The sequence below is a fragment of the Neolamprologus multifasciatus genome, chromosome 2 (genome assembly GCF_963576455.1).
Source record: "Neolamprologus multifasciatus chromosome 2, fNeoMul1.2, whole genome shotgun sequence".
In the NCBI taxonomy this organism is placed as follows: Eukaryota; Metazoa; Chordata; class Actinopteri; order Cichliformes; family Cichlidae; genus Neolamprologus; species Neolamprologus multifasciatus.
In genome coordinates this window covers 21295684-21317860 of record NC_140440.1, presented here as the reverse complement: position 1 = coordinate 21317860, position 22177 = coordinate 21295684, and the positions used below count along the sequence as shown (strand labels likewise).

General features: G+C 44.0%; 1 protein-coding gene and 1 long non-coding RNA gene across 16 annotated transcripts in view; one reads left to right on the top strand and one right to left on the bottom strand.

Moving 5' to 3' along the window:
- tenm2a (teneurin transmembrane protein 2a) overlaps positions 1-22177 on the top strand; it is a 232015-nt gene that overhangs the window by 93485 nt on the left and 116353 nt on the right. For 2 of the 15 annotated variants that reach the window (XM_085131749.1, XM_085131748.1), the window contains exon 1: positions 9953-21769. The exons of the other annotated variants lie outside the window; for them this stretch is intronic. In XM_085131749.1, the coding sequence (XP_084987875.1) occupies positions 21691-21769 (79 nt within the window). In that variant the 5' untranslated portion in view covers positions 9953-21690. Of the gene's footprint in view, positions 1-9952; positions 21770-22177 lie in introns of those variants that run through there. 15 annotated transcript variants of the gene reach the window in all.
- The window catches only part of LOC146524308 (uncharacterized), a 132264-nt gene that overhangs the window by 97350 nt on the left and 12737 nt on the right, over positions 1-22177 (bottom strand). The gene's annotated exons all lie outside the window — the stretch shown is intronic.

Here is a 22177-nt window from a genome sequence, read left to right as displayed (position 1 = left end):
AAAAGGGGGAAAATTCAGCAATCTGGCGTACTAAGTGCACGCGTTTCCCTTCTGTATGTAGTGCGAGGAGGTGAGTAGATAGCTCCTTACAGAGTTTTAATCCATATTGATTTGTGCTTCATGCTGCCTCACCGAATGGAGCGCAGCACCGTGGGGCATCACACAGCATGGCGAGGCATGCAATGGCATTACCTTGCAGGTCTCTGCCGGCCAGTGTTTGTTTATGTGTGAAAGAGAAGGAGTGGGAGATTACCTGATAAAAAGGCAGGTACAGTCTGGCAGCAGAGAGAAACATTTTTAATAAGAGACACCTATAGCACACATGCACCCACCTATGGAACGTCATTGCTAGATTAAGATTAAAGAGGTGCTCTGGCTATTGATGATTACTGTCGATGACTGTTCACACATACAGACTTGAAGTAGCAGGTTCCTCTTATGAGCCTGATGCTTGTGGGGGTGTTAGGCATTACAGTAGCAAATTTAGGTAATTATCTCTGATTGGACAGTTATTTTCTCTCATTGCCACTAGTACTGTAGTGGTAAATTAAAGTGTGAATAAACCTTACGATATCTCAGTTACACTATCCAACAAGCACCACTGTGATGAAAAGATGTACCCATCAGTCGTGTCACATATAACACATATATAGTAATTCACTGGTTTTAAACACGAGGCACAGACCATCCTTCCTCATGAATTTGTTGCATTCATAAACCTAAACACTGTGCTCTGTTATTGTATGGGTACCAAACAAAGACTCCGATTAAAAGTGCCCTGCTCAGCAGAAACAAGCAGGCAGTGGTAATGTCAATATTTCTGTTAAAACCATTTCTTCTCCACTCAATACTTGCTTTAATAGGTTGGCTTTGTTTCGCGGCGAGTCAAATGGGAGGAAAGAGACTAGATGAAAAGATCTATATTCGAGTCGCTAACCTCTGATTGTGCAAGTCTTCTTTGTTTTGCCACTTAATACTCAGCGCTGGCTAATCATCAGACAAGTATCTGACTTTATCCTCCATCTCCATAAACGGGGATTGAGACAGCCTGGTATCTCAGCTGGTCCCAAATCTTCCTTTTTGAGCCCTTTCCATGGCAAAGCCAAGTATCAGTTGTACAGGCAGGCAGTCAGGCGAAAGCCCAGAGAACAGAGAAATATGACTATTTGGATTCTCATCAGCTGCCATTTTCATAATGTCTTGACTTTACAAAAGAAAAAAAACCTAGGAGAAGTGTTCAGTCTGTCTTCATCTCCTCTCTTTTCTCCATTTTGTCAAATTGGAAGCTTTGTCCGGTTTATGCAGGAGTATGTCTGTCCTGCCCAGTTGCAATCGATAGTGCACCACGGTCACCTTTGTACGTAATCAATGGGTCACTCTAGACTACCCCATCCATTGTCCCCAGTGGTCCCTTTGCAAAGTCATAACTATCTATTTTAGGAGACAACAGCAAGTTGCTGATATCTGTTACAGTATCCTACATAAGCTTATACTTGAGATCAGTTGCAGAGGGATGTTTTAAAAAATTGGTATGAATTAAAATACTGTAAAACTATATCTTGATGCCGAAGGTTGTAAGCGTGTGCACAAAACACAGCCGCCTCAGTAGTAGCAACCACTTCAGTGAAAGTTAGCCTCAGAAGTAGCAAACATCAGCGGGCAAAGCCAACAGATCTGCTTTAAATTAAAACAAACAGCAGCTTTGTATCTATTTCAGCAACATTTTGCAGGATTACGACATCACTAAAATGCTGTTGTTGGTGGAGAGCATATGCTAGGGATTAAAAGAGAGAGGCAGTCCAAATCCTGTTCAAACATTCCTGCCATTATACTTCCACACTGGCACTGCTCATTGCACAGAAACAGTAGTAAAAGTGCCATAGAAAACCATTAGTTGTTTTTCTCAAACACAGAGTCGTTCAGCTGCAACAAGTATCATCTGACAAGTGTCTTAAGATCTTAAATCTGAAGTTTATGATACTAATTGTTCTTCTTGTACCAATTCAGAACTGTAAATCTGTTGTAGCTGTGGGTCATTTAACAGCAGTGGGTTTTAATTAAAATGTTAAGTGATGATAAACATCTATAAAAGATCTGATAAAATTGTTTAATCGCCAATTAACAGTAGATCTTTGGAAATGAGAGAACCACATTATGTCAGGATGGAAAGAATAAAAACCTGTTTTCATTTCCAGATTCTGGCAAAACTGCTCATGTTTGAGAGGTACACACAAGGTGTCCTTTGGCATTAGTGCCAGTACTCAGTGGGTAATTGCAATGGTGAGATGGGTCTTACTCCCAACTTATTGCACATATATCCTAAATCTGGACGCTTTACCATCATATACTTAAGAACAATGGCAGCCCTTGTTTAGTACATTTGCCTGGCAGGTGAAAGATCCCCGAAACTGAGAGAGGAACCATCAGGATGATTATCCAGTGTCATGACCCCTTGCAACTAAGGCAGTCAAAAGAAGTTTGAGTACCCTGAAGTCTGGTGGCTGCGAGTCAAGTGGTGGAGCAAGTCGTCCACCAATTGGAAGGTTGGCGTATCAAACCCCAGCTCATCACCTCTGCATGTCGAAGCATCCTCCTGTGCATCTGTATGTGTGTGTGAATGTTAGACAAAAAGTGCTGACTGACTGGGTGAGTGAGACTTGTAGTAGAAGATGCTTTGAGGTGCAATATACATACAAGTCCATTATGCCATCTGCTTCCCCCCCCCCCCCCCCCCCCAAGCATGTTTTCCTGAACCTAACCACATAGTATTATAAACAAAAGTAGGTTACAAGAGCTGTCATATGATAATGCTCACAAAAAACAGACAGCTGTAGAAACAAACTGCAAAATTAGTCAAATTTCTAAGGCAGTCTTAGGTTAACACGTGACCCAGCACTGGCCAGAATTGATGATATTGACACATTACGTATGCAGCTGCAGTCATCAGGTAACTTTCACCCCACACCTTGGCAACTAAAAGACTAAATCGAAATCATCCAAACCGATCAATATTATTATGCTCCTGTCACCCCTGGGCGTAATTAATGCAACACAGCCCTCAGAACCTATTAAAAATGAATTGACTAATTGCAGATCGGTGGAGCGCTCTTGCCTCTATGTTTCTATCCAAAGACAATAGAGACACGACATTGCAAGCGCAAGTATCACACAAAGGGCACAAAGCATTGAGAAAATTCTACATCTTTATCTAGTCAGTGTAAACCAGTTTTCAGTATCAAGTCCTTTTGTATCTTGTCTCGAGCCTCTGTATTGATTTTTCTTACTTTTGATTCTAGGCCCCATCTCATTCTGCTTTTTCTTCTAAAATTTCTCAAGCCTTTCAGCATTGTGAATTTCCTCATCAATGTAGCCGACACGAGGTGCCGGGATCACTCCAGTAGCACCACTTATTTGTCTGTTGCCACAAGACGTTTCCATCGCTTCTCCAGTGTTCGCTTTCTTTTTTTTCTTGTTACCATATTCTATTCTGTTTTTTTTCCTCCAAAATAACTCACTCCCCCTCGGTCTTGAACTATTCATTCTCACAGTGTGCGTGTTTGTGAGCTGTGAGGAGGCAGGAGAGCTATATCTGGCCCTATCAGAGTGAAAATGTCAAGAAGGGTGCAAAAGAAAGACCCATGTGTCTTTTGCTCTGTAGATTCACCTGATCTTTGAGCCCTTTGCTCTGCCAATGTTTCAGTATGTTTTGGGGGTTTTTGTACGCGCGCGTCTGTTAGTACCTCAATCACTGTTTTTATTTTGTTTGTTTGTGCTTAAGTTTGCGTAGGCACACACGTCTCCTAGTGTGAGTCAAGACAAGTGTTTGACTTTTTTTTTTTTAAACAGATCTCATTTTTCTCCTTTCTTCTCCATCTCCCTTTTAATGTTTTTTGTTCCCCCGGCTTTCAGTTCTTCAGACGTTTTTGGATCTTTTCTGTTTTTGCTTCTTACCAAAGTAAAACTCGTCATAAAGGGATCCCTTGGCCTTCTGAGGCCAAATATAGCAAGCGGTATGTCTCATTTGCTGTTTTTTTAAATTTCTTTTTCTTCATTTCGCAAGCGTATTTTGTACTCTTTTAACCTTAGTTGGACAAAGTTGGAGTTAAAGTTAAAAACAGGATTTGCTTGTCTGTAATTGCAGACATGTTGGAATAGCTTTTGCAGTATTTCTCAAAGTGTTGAGACACAGTCTACACACACATGGACAAACACGATCCAAAGAAATGTTCATAAACATACAGCATATGCATGCACAGAGCCACACATACACAACATTAACAATTAGGCTTAAGTGCACCTGACTCTGTATGTTAAGGAGCCATCCAAAGATCACTGGTGAAAGATGAGAGGTATAAAATGTGACAGATTACTCACCCTTTCCAGTACGCCCACAAACACACACAAACACACACACGCACCTCTTCCTCCATTTCTGTCATGTGATTCAAAACGAAATCCTATTTTGCGTTCTCAGGCCCACACATTAACACTGTGACACAGTGAGGTGCACGTTATGAGTCTAACTAGCTCTGTAGCAGTGTCACATCGCCAAGTCCCCGCCTAATCAGGCCACTTGCGCACACACACGCATTCGCATGCACACACTTTGCGGAGGCCATGTGTTGGGACGGTGATAGAGGGTTGGCAGTTGGCAGACAGACAGCAGACGCTGTTCTTCGACATCAAACGTCTCAGAGCAGAATCTCACTTTCATGCCTACTCGCTCTCTCTTTCTCTCTCTCTCTCTCTCCCTCTCTGTGACACACACACAAAATCACGAACGCACACTCGCAAACACAACAACACACATTTCCTCTGATCTTGCTGCCAAAACTCAAAGACTTGGAAGGACTAATACGCACACACGAGCAGGCACATACACACAGACGTATACCCGAGTGCTAAAAAGTCTTGAATTAAATTTCGTCAGCCAGTGTTGAAACCTGTGAGACATGAGTACAAGTTACATGTGTGGCTGGAAAAATTATTACTCTCTCTTTTTTTTTTCATTTTAACACTGAATCTAATCAACCATCGTGGTTTTATTTATAGCAAACAAATTAGCACCGGCATGTAGTAAGCATACATACATTGTCTGTGAAGGTTCTCAGTCATCCAGGTCATCGTAGTCAAAGGAGCTTGCAAAGAAAAGCGTCTGGACTTCTTTAAGTTACTTGAAGACGTTTCACCTCTCATCCGAGAGGCTTCTTCAGTTCTGAGGTCAAATGGTGGAGAGTCCCAGATATAACCCTAGTGGGAGTGTCCCCCCACAGAGGGACAAAAGGACCCCCTGATGATCCTCTAATCGCCTGAGCCAAGGTGTGGAACTGGGTGTGGGTCCCAATCAGCCAGAGTTTCGGGTGATTTCATTGTGAAACCTGGCCCCACCTTATCATGCGAATTCCTGAGGTCAGATGGCCCAGGGTGTGAGTGGGCCTTAAGGCGTCTGGGAAGGGATCTCAAAACTGGATTATAGATGGCAGAGAGTTGGTGTCGTAAACCACCGCCTCTGTTCAAAGATGGTCGCTCACAGTGGACATAGATGGCTTCTTTCACTCCTCTTTCAAACCATCTGTCCTCTCTGTCCAAAATGTGAACATTGGCATCCTCGAAAGAGTGTCCTTTATCCTTAAGATGCAGATGGACAGCTGAATCTTGTCCTGTGGAGGTGGCTCTTCTGTGTTGTGCCATGCGCTTGTGAAGTGGCTGTTTGGTCTCTCCAATGTAGAGGTCTGGGCATTCCTCGCTGCACTGTACGGCATACACCACATTGTTAAGTCTGTGTTTTGGCGTTTTGTCTTTCGGGTGAACCAGTTTTTGTCTGAGTGTGTTGCTGGGTCTGAAGTACACCGGGATGTCATGCTTGGAGAAAACCCTCCTGAGTTTCTCTGATACACCGGCTACATAGGGGATGACAATGTTGTTGCGCCTGTCCTTCTTATCCTCCCTCGCTGGTGTCTGATCTTCTTTTCTGTGCCTCTTTGCTGACTTTAAGAACGCCCATTTAGGATAGCCGCACGTTTTGAGTGCTTCCTTTACATGTGTGTGTTCCTTCTTTTTCCCTTCAGGCTTAGAGGGAACATGTTCTGCCCGGTGGTGTAGGGTCCTAATTACTCCAAGTTTGTGTTCCAGAGGGTGATGGGAGTCAAACAGGAGGTACTGGTCTGTGTGTGTGGGCTTCCGGTAAACTTCGATGTTGAGGTTGCCATTCTCTTCAATGTGCACAGCGCAGTCCAGGAAAGGCAAACAGTCATCCTTCGTGTCTTCCCTGGTGAACTTGATGTTTTTATCCACAGCGTTGATGTGCGCAGTGAAGGATTCCACTTCTTGTGTCTTGATTTTGACCCAGGTGTCGTCTACATATCTGTACCAGTGGCTGGGTACTCTTCCTTTGAAAGAGCCAAGAGCCTTCCTTTCCACTTCCTCCATGTAAAGGTTGGCTACAATAGGTGACACGGGGGAGCCCATAGCACAGCCATGTTTTTGTCTGTAATAGCCTTCGTTGTATTTGAAATATGTAGTGGTGAGGCAGAGGTCTAACAGTGTGCAAATCTGATCGGGTGTGAAGTTGGTCCTGTCCTCCAAGGAGCTGTCTTCTTGTAGTCGTTTTCTGACAGTCTCCACTGCCTCCGTGGTGGGTATGCAAGTGAAGAGAGAGACTACATCAAAGGACACTATGGTTTCATCTGGATCCAGGGTAAGTTTCTGGACCTTGTCAGTGAAGTCGGTGGAGTTCTTGATGTGGTGTGGGGTGTTCCCCACGAGAGGAGCAAGGATGGTAGCAAGGTGTTTTGCAATGTTATAAGTGGCTGAGTTTATGCTACTGACTATGGGTCTGAGTGGGACAGCTTCCTTGTGGATTTTTGGAAGTCCGTAAATGCAGGGTATGGCATCCCCTGGGTAAAGGCGGTGATAAGTAAGGCGGTCAATGATTTTGTCCTTTTCCAAGTCTTGAAGGCAAGCTATAACTTTCTTTTTGTAGCTGCTTGTGGGGTCTCGCTTTAAGGCTTCGTAGGTATTGTTGTCACTGAGGAGAGTAGTGATCTTTGTATGGTAATCTGTAGTGTTTAGGACCACGGTGCATCTTCCCTTATCCGCTGGTAAAACAGTGATGTTGTGGTCTTTGCTCAGGGAAGCGACGGCCTTCTTTTCCTGTATTGTGAGGTTGGACGGAGGGACTTTGGCACTGGAGAGGGTGGCTGAGACTTTCATCCTGATTTGCTCTGCTTCTGTCTGTGATAATTTATTAATCCGAATGGCAGATTCTGTGGCTGTGATGAGGTCCACTATGGGCAACTGTTGTGGAGAAATGGCAAAATTGAGACCTTTGGCTAATACTCTCTTTTCAGGTTCAGTGAGATTCCTGTCTGAAAAGTTCTTAACCCATTTCTCCTGACTGTCTTCAGGTGTGTTTTCTTCTATGGGTTGTGTAGGTTCAGATTCAGAATGAGGAGTGTGTGTTTTTGAATGCAAGGTGTGAAATTTCCTGCGTTGTCTTTCTTTTCCTTTCGAGTGTTGGGCCCGCTGAGCCTTGTCCACAAACTTGTAAACCTCTTCTAAGATTGGAGAGGGTAGAAGTGTTTCCAGTTCCTGCAGAGTCTGGCTGATCTTGATTTGGAGGGCATCTATAGTGAAATGGACCTGTCTTATCCTTTCACTTAAAAGGTGATTTTGTGCTCTCTGTAGAATCAAGTCTGCTCTGTATCCCCTGACAGTGGATCCAAGGCGCAGGCTCTTGGGAACAACTCTGGTTTGTCTGCATCTTAGGTTGAAACGGAGATGGTTCCTATAATCCGCTAGTTTCCTTGATTCCCTTTCATACTCCCGCACCAGTTGAAGGGTGTTCCTCCCAAAATGTACGGCAATATGTCTGTGAAGGTTCTCAGTCATCCAGGTCATCGTAGTCAAAGGAGCTTGCAAAGAAAAGCGTCTGGACTTCTTTAAGTTACTTGAAGACGTTTCACCTCTCATCCGAGAGGCTTCTTCAGTTCTGAGGTCAAATGGTGGAGAGTCCCAGATATAACCCTAGTGGGAGTGTCCCCCCACAGAGGGACAAAAGGACCCCCTGATGATCCTCTAATCGCCTGAGCCAAGGTGTGGAACTGGGTGTGGGTCCCAATCAGCCAGAGTTTCGGGTGATTTCATTGTGAAACCTGGCCCCACCTTATCATGCGAATTCCTGAGGTCAGATGGCCCAGGGTGTGAGTGGGCCTTAAGGCGTCTGGGAAGGGATCTCAAAACTGGATTATAGATGGCAGAGAGTTGGTGTCGTAAACCACCGCCTCTGTTCAAAGATGGTCGCTCACAGTGGACATAGATGGCTTCTTTCACACCACACCACATCAAGAACTCCACCGACTTCACTGACAAGGTCCAGAAACTTACCCTGGATCCAGATGAAACCATAGTGTCCTTTGATGTAGTCTCTCTCTTCACTTGCATACCCACCACGGAGGCAGTGGAGACTGTCAGAAAACGACTACAAGAAGACAGCTCCTTGGAGGACAGGACCAACTTCACACCCGATCAGATTTGCACACTGTTAGACCTCTGCCTCACCACTACATATTTCAAATACAACGAAGGCTATTACAGACAAAAACATGGCTGTGCTATGGGCTCCCCCGTGTCACCTATTGTAGCCAACCTTTACATGGAGGAAGTGGAAAGGAAGGCTCTTGGCTCTTTCAAAGGAAGAGTACCCAGCCACTGGTACAGATATGTAGACGACACCTGGGTCAAAATCAAGACACAAGAAGTGGAATCCTTCACTGCGCACATCAACGCTGTGGATAAAAACATCAAGTTCACCAGGGAAGACACGAAGGATGACTGTTTGCCTTTCCTGGACTGCGCTGTGCACATTGAAGAGAATGGCAACCTCAACATCGAAGTTTACCGGAAGCCCACACACACAGACCAGTACCTCCTGTTTGACTCCCATCACCCTCTGGAACACAAACTTGGAGTAATTAGGACCCTACACCACCGGGCAGAACATGTTCCCTCTAAGCCTGAAGGGAAAAAGAAGGAACACACACATGTAAAGGAAGCACTCAAAACGTGCGGCTATCCTAAATGGGCGTTCTTAAAGTCAGCAAAGAGGCACAGAAAAGAAGATCAGACACCAGCGAGGGAGGATAAGAAGGACAGGCGCAACAACATTGTCATCCCCTATGTAGCCGGTGTATCAGAGAAACTCAGGAGGGTTTTCTCCAAGCATGACATCCCGGTGTACTTCAGACCCAGCAACACACTCAGACAAAAACTGGTTCACCCGAAAGACAAAACGCCAAAACACAGACTTAACAATGTGGTGTATGCCGTACAGTGCAGCGAGGAATGCCCAGACCTCTACATTGGAGAGACCAAACAGCCACTTCACAAGCGCATGGCACAACACAGAAGAGCCACCTCCACAGGACAAGATTCAGCTGTCCATCTGCATCTTAAGGATAAAGGACACTCTTTCGAGGATGCCAATGTTCACATTTTGGACAGAGAGGACAGATGGTTTGAAAGAGGAGTGAAAGAAGCCATCTATGTCCACTGTGAGCGACCATCTTTGAACAGAGGCGGTGGTTTACGACACCAACTCTCTGCCATCTATAATCCAGTTTTGAGATCCCTTCCCAGACGCCTTAAGGCCCACTCACACCCTGGGCCATCTGACCTCAGGAATTCGCATGATAAGGTGGGGCCAGGTTTCACAATGAAATCACCCGAAACTCTGGCTGATTGGGACCCACACCCAGTTCCACACCTTGGCTCAGGCGATTAGAGGATCATCAGGGGGTCCTTTTGTCCCTCTGTGGGGGGACACTCCCACTAGGGTTATATCTGGGACTCTCCACCATTTGACCTCAGAACTGAAGAAGCCTCTCGGATGAGAGGTGAAACGTCTTCAAGTAACTTAAAGAAGTCCAGACGCTTTTCTTTGCAAGCTCCTTTGACATACATACATTGCATTGTAGTGAGGCTCTTATTCAATATATACAGATGGGTAAGAAATAAAATAATAATAATAATTTCAGATGCACCCATAACAAGGCAACATGCAGCTGGTACAGTCAGTTTAAACTAACACTATCCTTTCTAGTAGTTTGATCAAACAAGCTGCAGTAAATGTTTTGAGTTGGTTTTACATGGTCACTCTTCCTAACATGACACATTTGACTTTTGGAAAAAGTTGTTTGGTTTAGGTAAAATTGGGTATAGTGGGTTTTAGATTACTTCAACAATCAGATAACCCACTCTAAGCAAGAACGTGGCGACAGTAGAAATGAAAAACTCACTTTTAACAGGAAGAAACCTCCAGCAGGACCAGACTCAGGGAGGAGCAGCAGTCTTACATAGAGTCTTGAAAATGACTGGACCCCTTGTGGATCAAAGGGTTATATGGACATATCTGTCCATATAACTCTGTTTATTAACTTTTGTTTTGTTGTAATCAGTCAGTGTGACCAGGGTATAGATCAAGGAAAAAAGTAACCATGTTTTCCTTGATCCTGGTCAAGCAAACAGAATCCCGGGGCCTGCGACCTTTGAGGTCCTTCAGAGGATGCTACCAGTGAAAAAACATCATGAAAGAATTAAGAATGGAGCTAATGCCTTGATTAAACCTTTGCCTAGCACCACTGAATAATTCAAAGGTCTCCTTTATTCATGATGGATGAATGGTAACAGACAGTGATAGAGAGTGGACTCAACAGACAAGATGGAGAGGTACCGCATAGATATGATTGATAAGATGAAAAATGATTCATCGGCTCATCTTGACCCAGCGAGAGCTGCAAATGGAGCCATGGGTGGCAAGCCGGTGAAGGAGACATTGACTTCTTGCGTCTTTAGAAAGTTTGAAGGAGGACTTGTGAAATAAATCAAAGAGGAAGTGAGCAAACCTGTGCTCAATGCCTCTATGTTTATCGAGATTTACAATATCTGTGTCATCACATGGGAGCAAGCTTTGGCCATTTGTGTACACACTCTCACTGACACACTTCAGCACATGTGTGTGTTTGTGTGTGTGTAACCACCCAAAGATCCATTTTACACACACAAGCTCCCTTTACCTTGACAGCAGGCCGACTTAAGACACAGTATTGATTCAAGGAGTAGCAGCACTCTGCTTCTGTGAGTGTGGTATTGGGGGTGGGGGATTCGATGAATGGACCATATTTATTCTATGCTGTTTGCGTGCATGTTTGTAACCAGCTTCTCCTCTAGAGAAAGTTGGTCGGCCCCTCTGCCCTTCAAAGTCATTTGGAATTCATCTGCGAGCCTGACCCTGACAGCTGTTTGTTTTTCCTCTCCAGAGAGCGAGGAAGAGGAATGGAGGGATGGCAGTGGGGGTGTGGTTAATGAGTGAGAAAGTGATAGAGATTGGGGAGGACAGAAGAAGAATGGAAGTGAGACTTGGATGAAAACTTGGGGGGGAAGCAGCAGAGGACTGTTTCTATTCTTTCCTTAGTGGTCTCAGCGCTGTTTGGTTTGTTGAGCATTTGAGACACACAGGATAATAAGTGGTGCTCTGAATGACTTCCATTAGTATCCCTCATAGACCACTAGTTTGAATGTGTTGAATCTGTATAGCAGCATGAATACAAAGCAGGGAAAGGCAACTGAGATAAAAGGACAGAAGAGTCTCTAAGCAATCCCTGGGTGTAAATATAGGTTTTTCATAAGAAAAAAAAAAAGAAGAAGGGGAAAAAATTCTGGGTACTGAATTAGTGTGTCATCTGGGATCAGTAAAAAAAAAAAACCTTTCTGGCTGAGTGTAATGAAGAAGAAACCCAGTGGGATGGATTGGTTTTGTGTTTTGTCTGTGCTGGATGTGGGGGTAAGCAGTCACATCAATGAGCACGGAGAAGGAAGGAGGGGAGGAGGATGCTGGGAGAAACCAGTGAAGAAGAATGGTTTTGAGAGGGGAAGCGCAAGGCCACGGCAGTCGGAGGTGAAAAGAAAGGGAATCCCAGAACGAGGAGACTTGTGATTCGATAAATGGGCAGAGTGGAGCGCTGGCAAGAGAGAGGTGCTCGCCTATTTTTATATCCCTCCTTGTGGGAGCCCCTGTTCGCTTGATCTATCCATCATAATGACAGAAACCCCCAAACTCACCTGCTTCTTCTCTCCTCTTACCCCCTTTTCTTGCTTTCGCTCCATTCTGCAACTCTCTGTTTTTCTGCATATTTTACTGTTGAGTCAAGGCCGACTGCTGTAATTGAATTAATAGGCTGTATATTGAAGCCTCTCACACAGAAATTGCTTATTGACTAACAATAACTATTTAAGCATGCACAGCTGACTCTGGCAACAAGCTCACACACACACACACACACACACACACAGTGTTACGTCGCCCCTCCGCTCCCCCAAGGTTTATTCTTCCTTGCACAAGTTTTGTGGTCTTCCTTACATTGCCACAAGCAATTCATATGTCCATAGCTTGTGAGTATTGATCCATGAGGCTTGGGTATTGTAATCTCTTCAGTCTACACAGTAAAGAGCCAATACAGGGCACGTACACACACTTTCCAGCAGGAAAATGCACACATGCATTCTGGACTGTAGTGTTTGTTTATGGCTGGATAACGTGACTTTGAATCGAGGCCAGAATTTGAGAATTTATGTGTATTTTTATTTCACGTCACATATAAGGTTACGCGTAAGCTTTGTATTTGTTTGTACCGCGCTGTTTACTTAACCATGAAAGGTTAGCTGTAGCACTACCTGTGTACACTGTTGGAGTTTGATTAAATTCCTCGTGGAGGGATTCATCATCTTTAGCAGGCAGAATAGAAGAAATTACAAGGCCATCAATCCTTGTGTTTGGTCTAGCTCTCACCATCTACCTTTGTGTATTTTGCCTTCTGTATTCATTGGATACAGACTTTGATTTTTTTTTTTTAACCCGGTACTGCTCATACCCACCCTGTTCGTGATGCTAGGAGGTCATTTGTCTCTATGTTAGAGCTGTCCTGTCTCCCTCCCTTGTTTTGTTTGGATCCTACAAATTCTTGTAACTCTTCATCAGATATACTTGATATATGTGGGGGTTTTGTTTTCATTTTTTATTTGGTTTTTGTTCTTTTGCATTAATGTATGGCCTTGTATAAATATTTTAGATCCTTGAAGCATTGCAGAGGCATCTGTTCGGTGTAGAATTTATTCTGCACTTCATGACAGTGACCGCAAATGCACAGCCAGACTCAATAACAGAAGAAGAAGAACATAGTATTCCACTTTGTTTAAAATAAATTGACAAACAGAAACTACTTAAAAGCATCCTCATAATGGCCCTGTCTGACTCCATTCATCCATCCGCTGTTATTTTGAACATGGTGCTGTATGTTTAGATCAGGAGAAAATTGTCACGCTGAGCCCATGAAGGAGATTTTGTTGTTTTTATTTTAAGGGAGAGTTCTTGAACAGTCAAGCGCATGTTATCGAAGAAGCAGATAGGTAGTTTGCAAGAAAAAAGAAATGTAAAAAAAGACTAGCAAAAACTAAATAAAAATGAATTTTTAAAAAGCCCAACGGGAAAAGTACTGGAAAGCCAAAAAGATGATAGGAAAAACAAACTCATGAGACATGAGGGAAGATGCAGGAGGAGAGGCTGATAACTTGACAAAGTGACTGTTGAAATATTCAGAGTGGTAATAAGGCATTGGTAAGCCAAATTAAACAATAATGAGGGCAGAAAAAGAACAAACACGGGAAGTAGAAACAGCAAGCCGTGCCAGGACATAACCTTCAAAATACAATGGGAAGCCACAGAAAAGAGGACATGAAACACACAGGCAAGCAGAGAAAATGCAGTGAGGGGAGACACGGGGACGGGTAGAAGGCAAAAACACAAGAAGAAAAACAAATGAAAATCTAAAGACATTGCAGACCTTGACAGATATTCCAATCCATCTCAAGGAAACCAGTCATTTATCACAGTCTGTGCAACCAACAAGCTAAAGCCGGTGTGTTATAATAGCGGCTAGGAAATGAAGAAAAGTTGGTGGTCATTAGATTATTTTAAGGAGCTACTCACAGATTAAGACATCTCTACCTGTTTGTGAGTCACAGAGAAAGAGGCTGGATTGATACTTCCCGAAAGAAATGTTGCCTTACAAGCTTAAGTCAGAGAAAGAATAATGCCAAGAATAACTGAATTGTTATGAATGATGAAAAATAAAGCTAGATTGTATCTACAAAATTACCTTTAAACAAGGAGACAAACAAGCTCACTTGTGTTTTGGTGAGTTTTTTATTACATATCTTATCAACTTTTTTCTTTCTTTTTTTTTACATCTGACAAACAACACAGACCAGTCAGGTAGACCCAAAAAAACATCTTCATTAAATCCTTTCATGCTCAGATGAGTTCAGTTTGAATTCATTCTAACTAGATCTTATTTTGTTCTTAAATTGTCCTATTAGCCTACTTTGTAGCCATTCAGCCAATACCAGTCTTACCCATGTATTGTAAGCACTTTAATTCCTTAGAATAAAATCAAATCATGTTAGCCATCTATTGTATTTTATTGGTTTCCTTTTAAACTGGCGATCACACTTTTAGCAGGGAAATTGAACCATTCATTCGCTTTTTGACCATCACATTACATTTGCTTATTTTCTTCTGCCTATCAATTACTTTTAGTTACCTGTTAAGTTTTTGCTCAAACTTTTAGTCCAATAATAAATCATATACTTTACATACTAGCTAGTCTTTCTATTTAGTCCCAAGTAGCACCGGATAATAGCAGGAGGAACAGATGGGCAACAGATGTGCTAATAATGGCAGTGTGGTTACAGACAGAACACCTGCCAACCAAATATTTTTATTATACCAATCATACTGTCTATATAGATATAGATAATGTACTGACTTTGTGAAAGATCTGCAAAACGATTAAAAAATATATTAAAAGAAAAGTCTTTTAATACCACTTTAAAAGCAATTCAAATAGACATACTTGGAGTTTGGGGGGATTGTTTTAAAAAGAAAAAAGTCTGTACAAGTAACAAAAACTCAGCATGTTTAAATACATTTTTATTTTACCATATTTTAAGTAATTAATATTTGGCTTTCACTGGGACCATGTCTGGTATGTTAGGGCCAGGAAGGTCAGTTAGTCTTCAAAGACACAATCTACTTTTAAGATTCGACTCAAAACTTTCCTTTTTGACAAACCTTACAGTTAAAGCTTGATCGGGTGACCCTGAACCTTCCCTTAGTTACTTTGCAATAGGCCTAGGCTGCTGTGGAATTCGAATGATGCACTGAGTGTTTCTTCTTCACTCACCTCTTTTCACTCTCTGTGTTTATACATCACTTTACATTTAATCATTAGTGATGAATACATTTTCCTCCGCAATGTGTCTTTTGTCCTGTCTTTCCCACCTCACCCCAACCATTCACAACAGAGAGCCTCGCGTCTCTGGATCTGTTTCGGCAGGAGAATTCCTGTTAAAAGGGAGATTTTTCCTCCCCACTCTCACCAAATGCTTGCTCATAGGTAGTCATCTGATTGATGGGGTATTATCTCTGTTATTATGCAGCCTTTAGCTCACAAAATAAAGCACCTCGAGGTGACTGTTGTTGTAATTTGGGGCCATATAAATAAAACTGAACTGAATATGGATTTGCCAGGAGGTGGTCATTTTAAAAATAGACATATTTTGCATTTATCATCCTCAACAAGTTCCTGTTGTTTTTGTCTCAATTAAGACAAAACAGCTACCTTTCATTTTGTAATATTAGATCAAATATATTTCAACATTTTGTTCTTGGATTTATTTTTAGGTCCGGTAACTAAATTATGATCTGTGAGGACAATAACCCTGCCAACCCAATCATTCATTTGCCTTTTTTTATATATTGGTATGCTTCATTGACAATTTTTGAGTAATTTCTAACACGTAAAGGTCAAAACACAAGGCTTCCCACTGAGAAGAGCGCCGTGGAACCAGAACGGCTCTCCGCACTTCCAGCTGTGAGGTGATAACCTTCTCTCACTTCACCAAATCCCTTCTTTTGGCATCTCATGAAACACAACCCATGTGTGTGTGTCGGCAAGCGAAGCAGTCAAATGCGCATGGAGATGAAGGCCATCTCATGTAGTCTTGCTCGAATGTGTGTCACTGTGTCTGTGGCACGGGGTTTAAGTTTGCGTGCGCCACGGAAAAAAAAAAATAGAGAAAGCACTCAACCTCCCCTCGTCCCCCTAAAAACATCCACTGACAATCCCCTCTTTTGCTTTTTAAATCAGGTTTTACAACCATCCTCCACTGCACCGTCCAGCCATCCATCCAATAAAAATCCAGATTTAAGTGATTTCAGTGGATTACAGAAAAGGTATTATCCTGCTATCACTTGCTTGGAACATGCAGCTATACCAGCTCGGCGCTTACTGTTAACATACACGTACCAGTGTTGTTTTAGCCATACTGAGCAAAGAATTTCTCTCTGTTGTTGTCACATCAGCTCAAGTGTAATGCGCGTGCATCTTGGTTTGTCTTCCATTGTAGTTAAATTCAACAGTGTGGAAAGCCTCCAAAGTCACTATTGGGAAGGAAAACATCTGCTAAATGGTCACATCTCACTCTCAAAGCCATAGCTAAACCAGGATTTACCTGGTGTGTGCTCCAAGCGCGCACGTGTGTGTGCCTTTGTGTGTGTCTCCACCCCGTGTAGTTGTGCGTTTGGCAGCGCAGAAACCCTGGCTAACCCCCTCTGCGCTTCCCAATGTCCCGTCTCTGAAGAGCTATGACCATTAAGCAGCTGTTCACTTCTAAAGCAACGGAAAAAAATGAGAGAGCTGCGAGAATGCAAATGAGTCTTGGTATGCGCCAAAACTTCTCCAGGGGGACGCACTGTTAGGTCACAGACACACATACAGTACAGTACATGTGCTGCCACACGCACATACGCGCTTACATGCTATGCACTCACATGTAGCTGAGTTAGACTCGCTATTATGTAGTGCAAGGATCCTCTTGAGTATCAAATGATCTTGCTGTAACTACATTTCTCTTAGAATTGGAGTGGAGAGACATTACAGTCCAATACATCCGATTAAACAGACTCCAGGTAGTGACTTCTTCAGGCGTAACTGCCTGTCTCAAGCAATACCTTCCTATTTGCGTTACGGTTTGATATAGTGTGTCTGTTTGGCACGGTAATTGTTCGGTGCGTTCGGTACACATATTAGGATGTGAGTGTTATTACAAAGAAGGAGTCTCTCGCTGTGCACCAAAACAAGGACGCTGTTTCAGGGACTCTTGAAATGTGTTCATAAAGCGCCTCCTTTGTGTAGCTGTCTGTGGTGCTGAAACCAGGCTTAAGGTGATAGGAGGCATGTGTGCCTGTGTTGGTATGTGTCAGCAGCAGCAAACCAACAATTGGGCACCTATGAGTGGTCGACTGAATCGTTGTAAAAATGTTGACAAGTGACTGAAAATGTTGACAAAGTCACAAGAAGACTTGTAGGTTTTTTTATGGGGTTTTTTTTTCTTTCTTTTTTTTTAGGCAGTTGTAACTCAATTGTAGTGAAGTGCTTTACTGGAATGCTTCCCTCTTTTTCCCCGAGATGTGATAGTGTATAGCAGAGTCAGCCTCTGGGTAATGAGAATATATGGTGAAAGGTAGCGTTCGATGTCTTTTCTTTTCTTCTGTGCCCTAGTTTTATTTATACTTTGAAGCAGCCTGACACTAGTCATTCTTTGCCCTGTGCATGAAAGAAATTTGTCACTTTTGTATTTTTGTGCATGCATGTTGGCCTTTGTGTGCACCGGTGCATGTGTGTGTATGTGTGTGTACTCCTTTTTTTGTTGCTCCCTCAGTAATAAGAGCTTAACCTTATTAATCACATTAGTGTGCCGAGGGTGGCTCTGGCAACACTCACACATGCCTCCACAGACACACTCAGACATGCGCACACAGGCAGCGACATGTCAATCTGTCATTAGTTAATAGCTCATTAGCACAAGGTGATTAATTACTCTGGCAGGGTGTGGGGATGAGAAGGATTGGGGGGGTGGTGGGATGAAAGAGGAAGGAAAAGGACCACGGAGACACTGAGTCTTTATGCCGAGGGAAAAGCGAGTCGGGGAGGGTGGTGTGGTGGTGTAAAAACGGTAACCTCTCTTGCTTCCCGTAGATATCGATTTCTGGAGGCTATGCCGCAAGCGCCATTCATGCATGCGTGTGTGCACGTGTGTGTGTGCGTGTGTATACACATGCATGTACGCTCCGCCTTCTCCTGGAGGTGTTTTGCCTGGCTGTGTTCTTTCCCGTCTCACGGGAATCAGCTGTAAAGGTTAACTAGTCTTTTCTTAAGCTTTCAGCCTCATGACAAATGACCATGTTCAACCCATGGGGCACCTTACAGCAGACCTGCCCTCTCCCCTCCTCTTCACCCACTATCCCCTGGTGTTTCAGTTCATGAGGCGGGTAGTAGTGGGTGAAACGAGAAGGTAGGTGGATGGTAGCAAAGTAAGGAAGAAAGAACAAAAAGTGTCACTGAGGGAAGAAAGAAACTAAGTGTTGAATAGAGAGCACGAAAAGGGGAAAAAAGTACTCAATGACCTGCTAGGAATATATAAATTGACAGGTTTCCATTTAGACTGCCTTGTTTGAGCTCTAGAAACCCCGTATTAACCTGTGAGTGTAATAGTGAGATGAAGAAAAGGAAAGAAGGAATATAAATCTGCATAAAGGCTGCATAGGTTTCGCTTCAGCTCATGCAGTTACATGAGCCTTGCTCACCTTTGCCTGTGTGACCTTTGCATATTCTTTTCTTTAACACATACGTCTGCTTCTCTTTACATCCTCTCCGCACAGCCTTGTGTCCTCTATACTTCAACTACAGGTTGAACGGCCTCTCCAGTGAGCACTTCACACTGAGTGGGGAAATTGTGTGTGTAGCTCTCATACATGTATACACCTGATATATATGGTTATACAGATATGCCAGGTATAATGATGCTGAATGGCATTGATAAATAGCCAGCTTGAGGAAAATGCATTGCTTTGTGTTTGCGCGCGTGTATACGAACATGTGTATATGCGCAGGGGTGTGTGTGTGTGTGTGTGTGTGTGTGTGTGTGTGTGTGTGTGTGTGTGTGTGTGTGTGTGTGCATGATGGAGTATTACAAGGTGTTGTCAAAAAAGCAATTTGTTTCTCTCTCAGATGTTTTTTTTTCTTTATCATGACAAATCGACGTGAACCTCATCTAAAAATCCAGCATCTCCTCCTGCACCCCCTCCGATTCTACCCAGGCTGCGCTCTCAACTTTAATATGATGAAGTCATAACCACAACCCCCCCCCCCTCCCCCATACCCCTCCCTTCTACCCTCTTCCGCCGCCACCCCAATCGCCACCCCTTCCTTTTCCCGCCGTAAATCGACTCTCAGCACCTGCTAGCGTGGGTGCCGAGGGAGAGTACCTGCACGCGTGCGCGCGGCTCATAGTCTCCGCATACACATGTGCGAGCATGTGTGTACATGCCCCCACATATCAACCGGAGTGTGCGCACGCCAGGGTGCCGCAGCGGCACATTGTGCACAAGTCACGACGTGACTCGTTGAGGATGATGAATGGCGTGTGAGAATGTTGCATGAAGAAATAGAAAATGGGGCTGACAGAGGTCCCCTGGAGTAGAGCCTTATGGGTCATACCTGCTCATCTCGTCCCTGTCTCTTCATTACTACACACACCGGATTCTTTGCCTGTGTAGCAGCTTCATACCTGCTCCTCACCGCATGCAAGACTGTATCTGTTTAATAAGCATCCACTTCTTTTTGAGCGGCATCCTTGTTGTCCGACTTATAGCAAAGTTTACCTTCCACATTGGTTCTCCAGCGTGCAAAAACAGAGGAACGCACAGACTGGCTTACCAATGACTAGCTTATATATCTTTCGTAGTAGCGTTGAAATATCTGATGAGCAGCTTTGAAGATGCATCGCTGCATAATGTCTGATAAGTGTCTTAAATGATGTGCCTGGATGCATACTGAATGTTGATTAATGTGTTTAATCATGTGGGGTTATGCTAATATTGTAAAAACATGATGAGTTGGTTGGCCTCAGCCTTTTGTTTTTTCTTTTTGTGGTTGACATTTGACTAGATGTGTGCCCTCTGCTGGGCAGTGCGAGGACCTTCACTCACCTGGTAACCTCCCACCTGAGACTTTGGCCGGAGTCCATTTATGGAGATAGAAAGTACAGTTTTGTATTTTCGAAGATTTGTCTGACAAGCTTGATGTGCGAGGTTCTGTTTATCATTGTCTGTCACTGAACAAATAATTTATGATTTTTTATTTTAAAGAAAAATGAAAAGTACCAGTACTTTTTTATTTTATCTTGTGAGGTTTAAAAATTGTTGTTTCACAGGCTGCCATCGTCCTGCGTTGACATTGTATCGTTCCTTTTTAGGCACACGGTGTGGATGTGAGCGTGCCCATGTGAGATCTGACATATTACCGGCTTCAGCGCCGCAGTGTCCTCTGCCCTTCCTCCCCCCCGTCCTGCTCCACGTCTCTGCTTTGCTGCCTCGTCTTTTCTCCTTTTAACCTCACCCCTGTTCTCCTACCTTTCCATCTCTCCTCTCTCCACTTCCACTCCCTTGTATTTTCCTCGTAACCGTTCTATCCTTTCCCCTCCCCTCTAATGTGCATGCTTTGTCACATTCCCATGATTCTGTCACTCTTTTTCTCTCTAGCGCTCGTGGGCTCCATTGCGTGTTGCCGCCCTCGTTGCCACCTCCTACTCCTCCTCCTCCTTTCTACCACTACACCATCCCTCTTTCACTGTCTCACCCCAACCCCTTTTCTCTTTCTCCTTCGGCTCATTCGTTAGTTCTCGCCGTCATCCTTCCTCCCCCTCCATCTCGCTGGTGCATCGCTGCTGGGAGAGCGAGGGAGAGAGAGCGAGCGAGAGAGAGAGAGGGCAAGGGAGCTGGTGTGTGTGCGTGTGTGTGTTGAGTCTGCTCTCAGTCTCAGCTGTGGGCAGATGGAGGATGGAGCCACAGCCACATCTCTCCTTGTCTTCTGCGCTGCCTGCCACAGGCTGAAAGGCGCTCTCACTCTCAGTGTTTTCTCATCCATCCATTCCCCTGTGCCCGAGTTGGCCTTGATCTGTGACGGATTGAGCAAAAAAAAGGACTGAGGACTAGAAGCAGGAGGGGAGACAAAAAAGACCTGCAGTCTCCTGGAAAAGCAGGGAGAGCAGTGCAGGGCATTGCGCTCATCATTTTTTTCCCCCCCGGTGTTTTGGTGTTGTGCCGTTCATCTCTGCAGAGCAACAGCTACACGTGCGCAAGTGTGTTGATCCACATAGCGCAAGTGTGTGTGCGAGCACGCGCATGTATGTGTGTGTGTGTGTGTGCGTGCGTGTGCTCGTAGCTCTTCGTTCTGCTCTGTGTCTCTTTCTCTCTCTCTCTCTGCTCCTGCGCGGTGCTCCAGCACTCAGCTAGCGGATTGTGCTTCACAGAGCTCACTGAAATAGGCAGAGAGAGGAGAAGGGAGGGAAATCAAGAGTGAAGAAGAAGAACAGTGAGGCAGAGGCAACAGACAGCGAGGACTTTGATAAGAGGGAGAAAACAAAGTGCAAAAGATTGAGAATCAAGAAAAGAGGACTCTTAAGGGAACAGAGAGCAGTGGAGCGTGGAGGAGAGGAGATAAGGGTAGAGGGTTAATGAGAAAGAGCGACAAGTACGGAGCGATGCATCACGCAGGCAACACAGGAAGGACCAAGACCCTCTCTCACGAGACAGGTAGGACTCTCGGATACTTCTTTGTCACTACAGCGGTCAGATGGCATGGTGCTGTGTTCTTTGCAGACAGCGGGAACAATAGAGCCACGCTCGAACTTCACTCTACGCAAACCCCTGTAATTCGTCTGCTGTGGATGAACACACACGGATCTTGAATTATTTATGTTTTTTTTCCCAGCCTGCACATGTTTAATTTTAATGACTTGTCGTTATATCACAGGTTATATATATACATATGGCGAAGTGCGAGAATGTGCATGCACGGTGGAGGCAGTGGTGGTGATCAAAGGGCATACATCTGAATAGAACCTGGCTTTGATGTGCCCTTGAAGTTATGATTGGCATCCGTGAATGCCAGCATGCGCCGTTCGGATGCGATTCCGAGTGGGGTTTTTTTTTTATTGATTT